The 15,569-nt window shown below is 35.9% G+C and overlaps 1 protein-coding gene across 5 annotated transcripts in view; it reads left to right on the forward strand.

Annotated features, from left to right (window-relative positions):
* NCK1 (NCK adaptor protein 1) overlaps positions 1–14,004 on the forward strand; it is an 81,081-nt gene extending 67,077 nt beyond the window's left edge. For all 5 annotated transcript variants that reach the window (XM_032333927.1, XM_032333920.1, XM_032333944.1 and 2 more), the window contains 2 exons: positions 9,861–10,573; positions 13,086–14,004. In XM_032333927.1, the coding sequence (XP_032189818.1) occupies positions 9,861–10,573; positions 13,086–13,280 (908 nt within the window). In that variant the 3' untranslated portion in view covers positions 13,281–14,004. The remainder of the gene's footprint in view (positions 1–9,860; positions 10,574–13,085) is intronic.
* The last annotated feature ends 1,565 nt before the right edge of the window (positions 14,005–15,569 follow it).

Here is a 15,569-nt window from a genome sequence, read left to right on the forward strand (position 1 = left end):
GAAGGGAGGGAGAACCAGGCTTCCTGTTGAGCATGGAGCCTGATGCCATGCAGGGCTCAATCCCAGGACCCCGGGATCATGACCTAAGTCTAAGATAGATGCTTAACCAACTGGGCCACCCATGTACCCCAACAGGCAGAAGGTTCAATAAGGTTTTAGGAAGAAACTAGCAAACAAGGCAAACAAAATCCTGAAGGTTAAAATACTACTTATTCCTGGGTTTTTAAGTGGCCCATTTTTAATAAGATTTAGATAGTTTCACTGCAGGGCATTATGGAAAGAATCTTTTATTTAACAATTACTGTATGTACTGTGCTATTATTTACATTATTTTATTCACTTTTTTAAAAAATTTATTCACTTCTTACAATACTATGACAGTAAGTGGTGTTTTTTCCATTTCTAGGCTTAGAAAAGTGAATAGTTTGTTTGGGTTTCCACAGTAAGTGGTATAGCTTGGATTTGAACCCAAAGGCTCATTGAAAAATCTGTGCTGTATTTTGGGACACCTGGGTGGTTCAGTCAGTTAAGTATCTGCCTTTAGCTTGGGTTGTGATCCTGGGGTTCTGGGATGAAGTCCTGCATCAGGCTCCCTGCTCAGCAGGATGCCTGCTGCTTCCCCTGCTTGTATGCTTGCTCTCTCTCTCACTATCTCTCTCTCTGTGTCAAATAAATAAAATCTTTCTAAAAAAATTACAAAGTCTTTGCTCTTTTCAGTACTGTCTATCATAATCCTAGAAAGGAAGAGTGGATATTCTGGAGAGGGGTATAAATTCTAGAAAGAGTATTTCTCTCAATTTGATAGTCAATGAAGAGCCACTGGTGAGTTTTGCGCAATAATGTCATGTGATTACAACTATATTTATAGATGGTGGGTTGGAGTGGGACAGATTGGATTAATAAGGAAACTAGTCTGAAGGGTTATTGAAGACTCAAACACAACAAAATGGGCCTGAAATAGCATGGGAATAGTGGGAATGGAAAGTGTTGGCAGAAAGAAAATAGGATTTCATGTGGGAATCTTTAAAGAAAGAAAATTTTTATGAGGTAAAATTCATATAACAAAATTAATCATTTTGAAGTATACATTTCAGTGGTAGTTATTATACTAAGAGTGTTGTGCAACTGTCACATCTGATTCCAAACCGTTTTCATCACCCAAGAAAACCCCATTCCCATTAAATAGTCAGTCCCCATTATACCCTCCCTTCATCCCCTGGCAGTTGCTAATTTTGCTCTCTATCTATCCTGGCCATTTCATGTAAATGGAGTTAAACAATATGTGATCTCTTGTGTCAGGAGTCTTTCAGTTGGCATCCTGTTTTTAAGGTTAATCTATGTTGTAGCATGTGTCAGTACTTCATCCTTTTATGGGTGAATAATATTCCATTATATGGATATATACCACATTTTGCTTATTCATTAATCTGTGGATGAACATTTGGGTTGTTTCTACCTTTTTGTTATTGTGTATAGTGAAGCTATGAACATTTGTGTACAAGTATTTGAATGTATGTTTTTAGTTCTTTTGAGTATATGCATAGGAGTAGAATTAATGGATCCTACAGTAATTACGTTTTTTTTTTTAAAGATTTTATTTATTTATTGGACAGAGAGAGAGATCACAAGTAGGCAGAGAGGCAGGCAGAGAGAGAGGAAGGGAAGCAGGCTCCCTGCCGAGCAGAGAGCCCGATGTGGGGCTTGATCCCAGGACCCCGAGTTCATGACCTGAGCGGAAGACAGAGGCTTAACCCTCTGAGCCACCCAGGTGCCCCAGTAATTACGTTTTTAATATTTGAAGGGACCATTAAATTGTTTTCCACAGTAGTTGTACCGTTTTACATTTTGATCAACAGTGTAGGAAGGGTTCCATTTTTTTCTGAATTCCCATGAATACGTGTTTTTTTTTTTTTTTCTAATTTTGTTTGTTTGTTTTATAGCTATCCTGATAGGTATAAAATGGTATTTCATTGTTTTGATTTGCATTTCAACAAATATGGTGAACATCTTTTCATGTATTTTGGGGGCATTTGTATACCTTTGTTGGGGAACTGTTTGTTCATGTCCTTTTCCGATTGTTGAAATAGGTTCTTTTTGATTCTGGGTTCTAAGAGTTCTTTATGTGTTCTGGATATATACTGTAGATTGTAATCTTTTTTTTTTTTTTTTTGTAATTACTATTGCTTGTGCTTTTGGGATCAGATCTAAGAATTCATTGCTAGCTCCCAGGTCATAAGGATTCTCCCCTGTTTTCTTCTGATAGTTTTAAAATTTTAGCTCTTATATTTAGGTAATTGATTCATTTGAGTTAATTTTTGTCATGCAAAGTAGGAGTCTAGCTTCATTCTTTTGCATACGGATATCCATTTCTCCCAGCACTGTTTGTTGAAGAGCCTGTTCTTTCCTCTTTGTCACCTTTGTTGAAAATCAATTGACCATGGATGTATGAGTTTATTTTGGGACTCTCAGCTCTGTTCTTTTGGTCTATATGCTTGTCCTTTTGTGCTAATACTATACTGTTTTGATTATTTTGTGGTTTAGAAGTGAGTTTTGAAATTGCAAAGTATGAATCCTCCAGTTTTGTTTTCATTTTTTCATTTTTGGTTGGGGGAGGGGTGGGCATAGGGAGAGGGAGAGAGAGAGAATCTTAAGCAGGCTCCATGCCCAGTATGGAGCCCACCACTAGGCTTGATCTCCCCACCCTAAGATCGTGACCTGAGCTGAAATCAAGAGTCATCACTTTAACCAACTAAGCCACCCAGGTGCCCCATTATTTTCATTTTTTAGGATTGTTTTGGTTATTTGGTGTCCTTTGGAATTCATATGAATTTTAGCATCAGCATTTCCATTTCTGCAAAAAAGAAGTATTGGAACTTTGATAAGGATTACATGGACTCAGTGGGTCACTTTGGATAGTATTGCCATATAAAAATACTGAGCCCTCAAATCCGTAAACACAGAATGTTTTTTCATTTATTTAGGTCTACTTTAATTTCAGCAGTATTTTGTAGTGTTCAGTATACTGGTCTTCTGGCTCCTTGATTAATAAATTTAACCTATATATTTGATTATTAATGCTATTATAAATGGAATTATTTTCTCTTTCCTCTTCAAATTGTTCACTGGTAGTATATAGAAATGCAACTTTTTTGTGTGTGTTGACTATATCTTGCAACCTTGCTAAATTCATTTCTTCTAACTTTTGAGTGTGGGGGGGGTCTTTTTTAGGATTTTCTCTATATACAATCATGTCATCTGCAAATAAAGATTATTTTACTTCCTCCTTTCTTGTTTGGATCTCTTTTATTTCTTTTTCTTGCCTAATTGCCCTGGCTAGCACTTCCAGTACATTGTTGAATAAAAGTGGCTGAAAGGGCATCCATGTCTTTTCCTGATCTTAGTTTTCAGTCTTTCACTATTGAGTGTGATGGTAACTGCAGGTTTTTCTTTTTGTTTTTTTGTTTCATAAATGCCCTTTTTGATATTGAGGAAATTCCCTTATATTTCTAATTGGCTAATATACTTTTTATCATGAAAGGATGTTAGATTTTTATCAAGAGCTTTTCTGTATCAGTTGAAATAGTCATGTGTGTTTTTTTCCTTCCTTATGTTAATGTGGTAAAATGTAATTGATTTTCATATTGTTCAATAGGTGAACTACTCTTTCATTCCTGGGACAAATATCCGTTTATCATGATGTACATTCCTATTACTATGCTGCTGTATTATTTTGTTAGTATAGATGATCCCTGTTTTTTACAGATTCCATATTTGTGAATTTACCTACTTGCTAAAGTTTATTTGTAAGTCCAAACTGATCATTGTGGTGCTTTTGTGGACATGTACAAAGTGGCAGAAATTTTGAGGTGCCTGATGCACATGTTGCCAGCTGATGTTGAAGAAGGTCATCCTCTGCCTTTTTGTTTCAGTTCTCATATTATAAATAAATGTCCTTTATGCAGCCTATTTAGTGCCATGGTTTTCTTACTGATATGCTTTTTTGGTTTATGATTTTGCATTTAAAATGCCCCCCAAGTATAGTCCTCAAGTATTATCGCGTGTTCCTAAGTGCAAGAAAGTTGTGATTTGCCTCATGGAAAAAAAATATATGTTAGATAAGCTTCATTTAGGCATGAGTTACAGTGGTGTTGGCTGTGAGTACATTGTTAATCAATATTTTGTATTAAATAAAGTATCTTTACAGGGCAACATGTTAATAAGCAAGGTTATGTATTGCTTGATTGACAAAAATGTGCACAGAGGCTTGCAGGATCTAACCTTGTGTCTCATGGTAATTTTATTGAATGTAACTACCATAAATAATAAGAATTGACTATTTTGTTGAGGAATTTTTAATTTGTATTCATAATGGATATTGGTCAGTACTTTCTCTGTGATATCTTTATCTGGCTTTGATATCATGGTAATGCTGACCTCATAGAATGAGTTATGGACTATTTCTTCCCTACTCTTTTTGTAGAAATATGAAAAGGAAATGTTTGTTAGAATTCATGAGTTAAATTACCCAGTCCTGGACTTTTCCTTATTGTGAAGTTTTGGGTTACTGATTAATTCTTTTACTTGTTATAGGTCAGTCCACATTTTCTAAATGTGTAAAGATACATTTTTGTGTCTTTTTAGCAATTTGTTTTTTTCATCTAGGTTATCTAATTTATTAGTGTACAAGTGTTCATAGTGGTTTTTTTTTCTTATTGTGTTTCTGTTAAGCGTCTAGTAATATCCCACTTTATTTCTGATTTTAGTAATTTGAGTCTTTAGTCAATTTTGCTATTTTCAAAAACCAACTTTTAGTTTCATTGATTCTTTGTTGTTTTTGTTTTCTCCTTGCATTTTTCTCTGCTCTAATCTTTATTAATAATAAACTTTCTCTTGCTAGCTTTGGGTTTAGCTTGATATTTCTATAGTTCCCTAAAGAGTAAAGTTGGGTTATTGATTTGAGTGAGATCAATTTCCTTTTTTAAATGAAATTCCTTTTCTGGGGCACCTAGGTGGCTCAGTGGGTTAAGCTGCTGCCTTCGGCTCAGGTCATGATCTCAGGGTCCTTCCTGGGTTCAAGCCCCGCAGCAGGCTTCCTGCTCAGCAGGGAGCCTGCTTTCCCTCTCTCTGTCAAATAAATAAAAATCTTTTTAAAAAATTCCTTTTATATCATAGGCTTTTAGGGCCATAAATTTCCTTCTGAGCATTGCTTTTGCGCAGCCTTTAGCTTTTTTGGTTGTGTTTTCATTGTCATGTGTCTCTGAGTATTCATTAACCTTACCTGTAATTTTTTCTTTGACCTACCAGTTGTTTGAGCATATTAATTAATTTACATATATTTGTGAATTCTCCAGTTTTCCTTTCTGTTAATTTTTAGTTTCATTCCACTGTGGTCAGAGAATATACTTTATGTGATTTCAGTCTCTTTAAATGTGTTTAGACTTGTCTTGTGGCCTAACATATGGTTTATCTTGGAGTGTTCCATGTGCACTTGTGAAAACTGTACACTTGGCTGTTGTTTATGAGCATTCTATATGTCTATTACATCTAATTGGCTTATAGTATTTTTCAAGTTCACTATTTCCTTATTAAGTTTTTGCCTAGTTCCACTCATTATTGAAAAGTATTAAAGTCTCTATATTGTAGAACTGTCATTTTCTCCCTTTAATTCTGTCAAGTTTTGCTTTGTCTTGGGGCTTATATAATATTTGTAGTTGTTATATCTTCTTATTGGATTGACCCTTTTATCAATATATAATGTCCTTCCTTATCTCCTGTAACAACTTGGTCTTAAAGACTGCCTCAGCTCTCTTTTGTTTACCATTTTCAAGGAATATCTTTTTCTATCCTTTCACTTTCAAATCTGTTTGTATCTCTGGATCTAAAATGAGTGCTTATAGATATCATAGAGTTGGATCTTGTTTTTAAATCCATTCTGTCAATCTCTGCCCCTGTAGTCCAGTATTTTAATTCACTTAACCTTTTTTAAAAGATTTTTTTTATTTGTCAGAGAAAGTGAGAGAGAGAGTGGCAGGCAGAGGGGAAGTAGGCCCCCTGCTGAGCAAGGAGCCCAACTCTGGAACTCAATCCTAGGACCCAGGATCATGACACTGAGCCACCCAGGTATCCCTAATTACCAGTAAGGAAGACCTTCTGCTCTTTTGCTATTTGTTTTCTGTATGTCTCATGCCTTTTCTCCCCTCAGTTCTTCTGTTACTGCCTTCTTTTGTAATTGATTTTTTTCTGATTTACCAATTTCCCTTCTCATTTCTTTTTCTTTTATTTTTTTAGTTTTTCCTTGGTGATTACCCTGGGAATTATAATTAATATCTTAACTTTTTAATAGTCAAATTTGAATTGATGCAAATTTAGCTGGTATTCAGCACTACTCTTTGAATTTTTTTTTTAAGATTTTTTTTTATTATTTTAGAGAAGAGGGGCAGAGGGAGAAGAGAAGTTCTTTTTTTTTTTTTTTTTTTAAGATTTTACTTATTTACTTGAGAGATAGAAAGAGAGTGAACATGCAAACAGACAGGGAGAAGGAGAAGCAGACTCCCTGCTGAGCAGGTAGCTCAACATGGGGCTCAGTCCCAGGACCCTGAGATCATGACCTGAACCAAAGGCAGAGCTTAAACCACTGAGCCACCTAGGTGCCCGGAGGAGAGAGATTCTTAAAGCAGACTCCATGTTGACCATGGAGCCCAGCTCAATCTCATGATCCTGAGTTGAAACCAAAAGCTTAACCAGCTGTACCACCCAGGCACCCCTACATTTCCATCTTTATACATTGTGTGCCTGATTTAAAATTATTGTTGTATAAATTTGTATCTTAAATCATACAGGAAAAAAGGATTTACAAGCCAGAAACCTAGTATTACTGGCTTTTATATTTATGAATGAAGCTACCTTTACTGTTGTTCTTTATTTCCTCATATGGCTTCAGGTTACTGATTAGTGTCTTCATTTTAGCATGGAAGACCTTCTTTAGCATTTCTTGTAGCACAAATGTAGTGTGATAAACTCCTTCAGTTTTTGTTTAGGAGTGTCTTAATTTTTCTTTCAGTTTTGAAAGACAGTTTTGCTGGGTGTAGAATTCTTGGTTGACAGTTTTTTCTTATATCAGATTCTACCCCCTTCCTACGGTTTTTGTTCCTTTTTATTATAGGTTATTTGCTTGTTTAGTGAGTTTTCTAAGCTGTTTTTGTAAAGTCTATATTCTTTGTCATGTGTGGGCTCTGAAGTTGGTGTTCCATCTTTTCCTTCCTAGGGTTTTCATTCTGTCTGCTCCTTGTCTCAGCTGTCCCTTTCCTCAGGCTGTTGCATCAATTAACAGATTTCAGTAAAAGAATGAGAATGTTCCAGGTCCAGTGAAACCAAGGCAAGCCTTTGTGCCAGTCCTTCACATGGCTTCCAGATAGGTTGAAACCCAGTGTCACAGTTCTTTGAGAATAAGATTTGTATTGCTCTCTCTGGCATTAGGAGTGCCAGTTGCTGTCCTCAAAGCCACTACTGATTTAGGATGTAAGAGATGGTAGACAAGCAATCTGAAATGCCACAGCATCCTTCTACTACAAAGTGGCAGCTTTTTTCTTCACTAATCCTTGCTCTAGTTTTGTAAGGTTTTTTTTGTTTTGTTTTGTTTTTTACTAGATTCCAGAGTTCTGCAGAGTTGATTCTGACATTATTTGCAAGCTCATTTTAACTAGTTTTTTGGCGGGGGGGTTGCTTTTTGATGGATGGAGCCCTAGAATTCTCTACTCTGCCAGAAATCCCTGATGTGGGGATATTTTGGTATATCATTAGCCACAAGTAAGGAAGTTGGGAGGCAAGGAATGGATTTATGGCCATGGGAGAGGTTATTTTTATTTGGACATGAGTGTTGTATTTGAGATGCTAGTAGTAGATGTCTGTAAATGTCTAGTGACAGTTGGAATCATGGGGCTTGAATTCCAGAAAGAGCTTAGACCTGTAAAAGACCTCGCTTGGAACCTTCTCTACAGAAGTTATAGAAAATAAAAGTATAAGATATCCTTGAAGTAGAAAGGAAGTCCAGGCATCATATCTAGGGAAACACTTTGAATGGAGGAATCTATTCCCCTTTTCATTTAGCAGACATTCACTTGTTCCTATTGTATGGTTGCTGGAGATACAAGATCAGTTTTCTGCCTTCAGGAAACTCACTTGTATTAAGGCAAGAAAATAAGTACAGTACAATTTTATAACAAGGTTCAGAGGAGCGCAGACAGAGGTACACAAGAATATCTAAACAGATCAGTAGGTAAGACAGGAGACTCTCAGAGAAGTTAAAGGAAAAAACAATAGAATAATCTATGATCTTGATTGCTGCATAGAATAATCTGTGATCTCGATTGCTGCAAAAGAATGAGGGCTCTGAAAAGTACTAATTTGGAAGTAAAGAGATGACACGGTTTTTGTAAGAATGGTTTGGTAGAATGGTAGAGATTAAAGGATTAGATCATAAGGGGTTAGGAGTGAGAGTGAATGGTGAAGAAGTTGAAGGAAGAAAAGGAGGCAGCTTTTTAGAGAATGGTATAGTTTAGTTCACAGGAACAGCAGAATTGAAATAACCTTATTTTGGAATAGAAGTGATCGGAGTATGTTTTTAGACAGTAGAAGGGACTGAGTAGGAGGGAAACAAGGAAGGCCAAGAGTCCCAAAAGAGGCAGGAAAGATGATGTTTAAAAACCCAGGAGGGGGGCGCCAGGGTGGCTCAGTGGGTTAAACCTCTGCCTTCAGCTCAGGTCATGATCTCAGGGTCCTGGGATCAAGCCCTGCATTGGGCTCTCCACTCAGTGGGAGCCTGCTCCCTCCTCTCTCTCTGCCTGCCTCTCTGCCTACTTATTATCTCTCTCTCTCTGTGTGTCAAGTAAATAAATAAATAATCTTTTAAAAAAGTTAAAAACCCAGGAAGATCAGAGATTAGAAACTTTCATGAAGAAAAAGAATGAGGGTAATAAGTTTTGAGATTGTGGGAAGTACAAGAAGTTTTATCTAGGAATGCCTCTGTTTTCTCAGTAGAAGCAGAACATAAAATCATGTGCTAAGAAATGATCAGTAGTAAAAACACATGACAAAAGTTGATATAGTGTACATTTATGATGTAGTACCATGTGATGCTTTTCTCATTTTTTTAAACAAATATATATAGTAAGTATCTACAGTGTACTAAGCACTGGCTGAGATCTTTGTGTTACAGCTGTGAAAAAAGTAAACAAGTCACTGCTCTTCTGGAGCATGTGAACAGAGTGAGGGTAGACAAACAAGGAAACAATGTTTTATTTTAAAATGAACATAATGAGATAAACAGAGCAACATGGATCTGGGAACTAAGAAAGCAAATGGAAGGATTATCCAGACATAATTACAATCTTACATTGCATATCAAGTTGTAATTTATTGTTTTATTTTTATACAGCTAATTGCGGAATTCGGTTTATAAAGTAAGACAAGAATATGTACTTAGATTGTAGATATGAGAGAAATCATCTGTATTTACATTTGGAAGAAATTTTGTTAAATTTAGGAAAACTGTCATTATGTTACACAGTTATTTCAACACCTTTGAGAGAAAAGGTGAGAAGGTAAACTCACATAATAAGTGCATTTACATGTTTGGTTATTAAAAGAATTTGTGAAGGAAGTCAAAAGGTACAAACTTCCAATTATAAATAAACAAGTCATGAAGATGTAAAATAAAGGAAGAAAAGAAGAAATTTGTTATCTATAAATTTAAAGGCTGAAGAACTACAGAGGTGAAGATCCTTTTTTAATAATGAATAAATTGGTTTTTTGGTTATCATTATCTTATATTCTCTTCTTATTACTCTTTTTTATGTGAACAGGCATTGGAAAAGTGAAAAGAAAACATAGTGTGCCAGATTCTGCATCTCCTGCTGATGATAGCTTTGTTGACCCAGGGGAACGTCTCTATGACCTCAATATGCCTGCTTATGTGAAATTTAACTACATGGCAGAGAGAGAGGATGAATTATCATTGATAAAAGGGACAAAGGTGATCGTCATGGAGAAATGCAGTGATGGGTGGTGGCGGGGTAGCTACAATGGACAAGTTGGATGGTTCCCTTCAAACTATGTAACTGAGGAAGGTGACAGTCCTTTGGGTGACCATGTGGGTTCTCTCTCAGAGAAATTAGCAGCAGTTGTCAGTAACCTAAATACTGGGCAAGTGTTGCATGTGGTACAGGCTCTTTACCCCTTCAGTTCGTCCAATGATGAAGAACTTAATTTTGAGAAAGGAGATGTAATGGATGTTATTGAAAAGCCTGAAAATGACCCTGAATGGTGGAAATGCAGGAAGATCAATGGAATGGTTGGTCTGGTGCCAAAAAACTATGTTACCATTATGCAGAATAATCCATTAACCTCAGGTTTGGAACCATCACCTCCGCAGTGTGATTACATTAGGCCTTCACTTATTGGAAAGTTTGCTGGCAATCCATGGTACTATGGGAAAGTCACCAGGCATCAAGCAGAAATGGCATTAAATGAAAGAGGGCATGAAGGTGATTTCCTCATTCGTGATAGTGAATCTTCGGTAAGTTGGTTTTCAAATAAATGGAAGTAGAGCTCTAAGTATTAAAAAAAAAAATGGAAGATTGGAAAGGTTAAGTTTCTTCCCTAAAATTAACCAGGTGATAAGTTGGGACATAAACTTAGATCTTCTGAACCTAGTCAGTGTTCTTTCCAGTCATATTTATTTTAAATAAAATACAGCCATAGCAGTGATAACTACATTGGATTATTTGGTCTTGATTCTGTTGGTCTTGTGTTTCTGAAATATCTTCTGTCACATTAAACTGAAAAATGAAGAAAACTGGACCATGGCCTCTTCATTCAGAATAAAACAACATAGTGAGCTAAACTGGGAAAATAGTTTTTTTTTCTTTTTTTGAGAGAGAGAATGGAGAATGACCATGAATAGGAGGAAGGGCGGGTGGGGGGGGGGTGGAGAGAAAATCTCAAGCAGGCGAAAATCTCAAGCAGGCTTCACACCCAATGCAGAGCCTGATACGGGGGGTTTATCTCATGACCCTGAGATCATGACCTGAGATGAAATCACAAGTCAGACGCTTAAGTGATTGAGCCACCCAGGCACACCTGGGAAAGCATTTCTTAAATTGCATATTGGATGTGCTATCATCCTTAATAAAGGAAATCCCTAAATGTAAAAAAAAAAAACTAAGATTTAACTTTCTTCTATAAATTGGTTGTTTGGAATTTGGAAACCCTTTAATTATTTACCTCAAAAACCTATTTTAACTCACTGTATTTGAAATGCATTTGCAATAAAAAATACGTTTTCCAAAACTAGTAAAACAGTAATAAGTATAAAATCATAAAAATGGAATAATAGTTATGTGGGCTCTTTTGGTTACTGTTTAGGATATTAGAATTTGATGATACTCATTTTTTATTTTTCCTTTTAAAAGGATACCACTGGTTTTCCACTTTTCAAATCATTAGTATTGGTTTTGTTTCTGTGTATTTAGTTGTACAAAGTGAATTTGTGATTGTGCAAAAGGTTGAAAGAAGAAAACCTATCTGGTGGGTGTGTGTGTGTGTGTATGTGTGTGCGCGCTCGCACATATATATGGTGTTTATGTGTTTATAAGAGGGGAGGAAGAAAGGAGAGAAGGAGAAATCGAGGTTAATTCAACTGCTTGATATGAAGTTCAGGAAACGGGGCCTGTACATAACCCCTAAGGAAGAGCAGGATCAATGATAGGGAAGAGTGGTGGGATTTGTTTTCTGTTTGATACCTGTCTTGGCCTTGCTTTCCAGGACAAGTAGTGGGCAAGTAGGGTTAGAAAGTGAGTGATCCTAGCGCAGGTGGTAAGAATAACCCTAGATATAGGATGTTTCCAAGAAGCTCACTGTTTGAAACTTTGTTAGTAACTGTATAAAAGGAGACTTTTAGTCTGTTCAGAAAACTGTTAGGTTAAAATAAAACAAAAAACCTAAGAAAGTAAGCTTGATTACAGAACACTATATTTTCTTGTGGTGGATAATTGAGCATAGATATTAGCCAAAATACACCATTACTTTTAGCACTAGAATTTTTAAAGTAAAGGTCTCAAACAGGTGTATTTTGTTTGAATTGAGTAATGTTTTTTATTTTTTTTTAATTTTTTTTAATTTTTTTTTAAAGATTTATTTATTTATTTGACAGAGATCACAAGTAGGCAGAGAGGCAGGCAGAGAGAGGGAGAGAGAGAGGAGGAAGCAGGCTCCCCGCTGAGCAGAGAGCCCAATGCGGGACTCGATCCCAGGACCCCGAGATCACGACCTGAGCCGAAGGCAGCGGCTCAACCCACTGAACCACCCAGGCACCCGAGTAATATTTTTTAAACATTCAAATTTATTACCAGTATTTAGATACTGGGAAATATAAAAAATCAGATGACAGACTTCCTTTTAAAATTGGAAGGCCTGCCAGCATTGCCCATATTTCTTCAAGGCAACAATCACAGCTAAGTGGCCACCTCCTTTAGATTGGCCATGCACTGTTCCTTCTGTGTAGCCAGCCTGTGTCTTGTTTATGTGTCTTTTTACCCTTGCAGGCATTTGAGTTTATGACCTCTCATTAGTGTCTATCACCTTGGAGAATTCAGAACATTATCTCAGCTAGTCTTTAAGATAGCTACTGTTAGCTCACATTAGCTCATGTTTTCTCGTGTGTTTCTGCAGTTGTCTGGCAGGAGAGAAGATAGGTGTGCTTCAGCTGTTAAACTTTAAACTAAGGGATTTGCCGTGAGTGTTAGAGCATACTATTTAAGAGACTTTGGAGTCTGACTGCTTGAGTTTGAATTCTGGCTCTCTTGGAAACTAGATGGATGATTTTGAGCAACTTAGCTTTTCTTGGCCTCGATTTTCTCACCTCTAAAAAGGGGTTGGTTGGAGGTGTAAAGGAGATAATCTGTGTAAATAATTTAGCACAGTACCTAGTACTTAGCTAAAATTTAAGCACTTACTATTAGTAGTCTAATATAAAAATGCTAACAGATGTCTTTCAAAATGTTTACCCTACATGTTTTTTTCTCTTTTAGCCAAATGATTTCTCTGTATCGCTAAAAGCACAAGGGAAGAACAAGCATTTCAAAGTCCAGCTAAAAGAGACTGTCTACTGCATTGGGCAGCGTAAATTCAGCACCATGGAAGAACTTGTAGAACATTACAAAAAGGCACCAATTTTTACAAGTGAACAAGGAGAAAAACTGTATCTTATTAAGCATTTGTCATGATAATGCTGATCAGAAGTGACTGCTACACAGCTATAATTCGTCATGTAATTGAAGACTGAGAAAATGTCAGTCCAATCATGTTTGATTGGAAATCACTTTCTGACCCTACATGAGAATTGACTATAGTACATAAGTATTTTTATTATAACTCAGCCCATACACATATACTACATATGCAAAACATCTGCACAAAGTAGTTCCTTATCCTGGGTCTTCTGTTTTATTGTTTTCTTTGCTCTTTTTCTCTTTGCTTCTAATATTAAGGTTTTATATTTTGAAGAAATGATGCAGATCAAAAGTCTTTACATGGAAGAATTTATTGGTTTATTTTCTTTATTTCCTTGTAAGGGTACCATATTAGCCACTTCTGCAATGGTTTCTCTTCATATAAAATTATTATATCAGTATATGGCATATGCTAAAATAAATTTCTTGGACAGTGTTTTTTTCTGTGACTAAATAGCAATAATAAATGGAAAATTAGAAATTTTTTCAGGTATTTGTTGCAAGCCATTGTAAATATCAAGTATGTTATATCTGCCATTTTTAAAAATTTATTCATGGTCTTCATTGTAAAGCAAAACAAATGGGACATACATTTGAAAATGTATCTTGTTCACTTCTAATTTACACCTGTTGGAAACAAAAATCTCTAAATTTCTAGGATTTTTGTGGGGGTGCTTCTTATCTGGTTATTCAAGAAAATAAAGCAGTCTCTGAGATATTTAGCTTTTCAGACTACAGATGGATGCTCTAGTGCTCTATATCATTTTCTTCCCCTAGTGTTATTTTACCAAAGCTCTTGTATTGGGGTATGTTATATCTGTGTCAGTATGGAAAAAGCTGTGGTCAAATGTTGGGGAAATAGGAGGCAATGAGATACTTGGCTTCCCTCCCACCTCTACACATCAGTAATTGTCAGGCAGTAGTATTTCTACTATTTTCATTTCCTCCTGTCAGCTTTGAGTTTTGTTGACTGAGACACAAAAATTGATTATACCTGAGGGAAAAATACGATGTGCCAAATGATTAGACGAAGTTATTTTTAAAATCTTACTTTTGAAAGGTTTCTGTTACGTTTTTGTTTACCAAGCAGAAGTTTGGGTGTAAGAGGCTATTAAGGAGTATTGAATCTACTTCTGCAGGTCACAGAAGAAAACTGTATTTTGTGAGCTCCCCTCCCCCCACATCATTAATTCTGGAATTTAAATTTAAGCAAAGTAATCGTCAATATTTTAATTAAAATACTTAATAAAACCATAGAACTTAGTAGGAAATAATATGGTATTTAAAAAATTTCCCCAATGCTAAGGAAATGAATGTTTCTGTTCTTTAATATACTCTAGACAAGTATTTAAAACATGAAAATTATTGATGTAAAAATTGAAGTCTAATTCCTGAAGTTTTTGGTTTTTTTTTTTTTTTTAATTATGAATTTTTTTTTATTCTTCAAATCTTAAAATCATTTAAAGTCTTTACATTACCACTGGGTGGCAGCCCTGGCTTCTCCCACTAAGCAACAGGGTCAGCAAATATAATTAAGGCATTGAAGTATAATTTTTCATTTTCATTATATCCTCATCTTTGTCAATCTCCCTTTGTTTATTGAATGATTATTAGTAGATAAGTACAATAGAAATAAGTTGTGTGCCTCCCTTTTTTGCTATAAGATCACTTGACTGTAAGTTGAAGAAAATTTCAGTGTTAAAATATGATTAAGTAGTAAACATCTTATTTAAACATTTGATGATGCCTTTTCTCCATTTTTTTTTTTTTTTTGTTAAAGATTTTATTTATTTGACAAAGAGAGAGAGATTACAAGTAGGCAGAGCAGCAGGCAGAGAGAGAAGGGGAAACAGGCTCCCTGCTGAGCAGAGAGCCCGATGTGGGGCTCGATCCCAGACCCTGGGATCATGACCTGAGCCGGAGGCAGAGGCTTAACCCACTGAGCCACACAGGTGCCCCCATTTTTGTTTTTTTCCCCCAGTATTACTTTTAAAAAAAATTAATCTTTGTATCACAGGCATGAACTATATAGTAAACTCCACTGAGGATTAAGGATTTTGAGAAAGCAGCTAGGAATGGAGTAGCATTGGAAGTAGACTACACATTTCTGTGCTATAATTAGATTTATAATAACTAGAGAGTTTCCAGATAGCCCACTTAACCATTTTAAAAAGCACTGCATTTATTTACCTTCTACAAGGCAGAAGAGTTGGGCCATCTGATTGTTCAACAAAATAAAGCTTGAACAGCATGCAGGAGTTGAGGCAGGCAAAACAGGCTGTA

This window comes from Mustela erminea, chromosome 1, assembly GCF_009829155.1.
Source record: "Mustela erminea isolate mMusErm1 chromosome 1, mMusErm1.Pri, whole genome shotgun sequence".
NCBI lineage: Eukaryota > Metazoa > Chordata > Mammalia > Carnivora > Mustelidae > Mustela > Mustela erminea.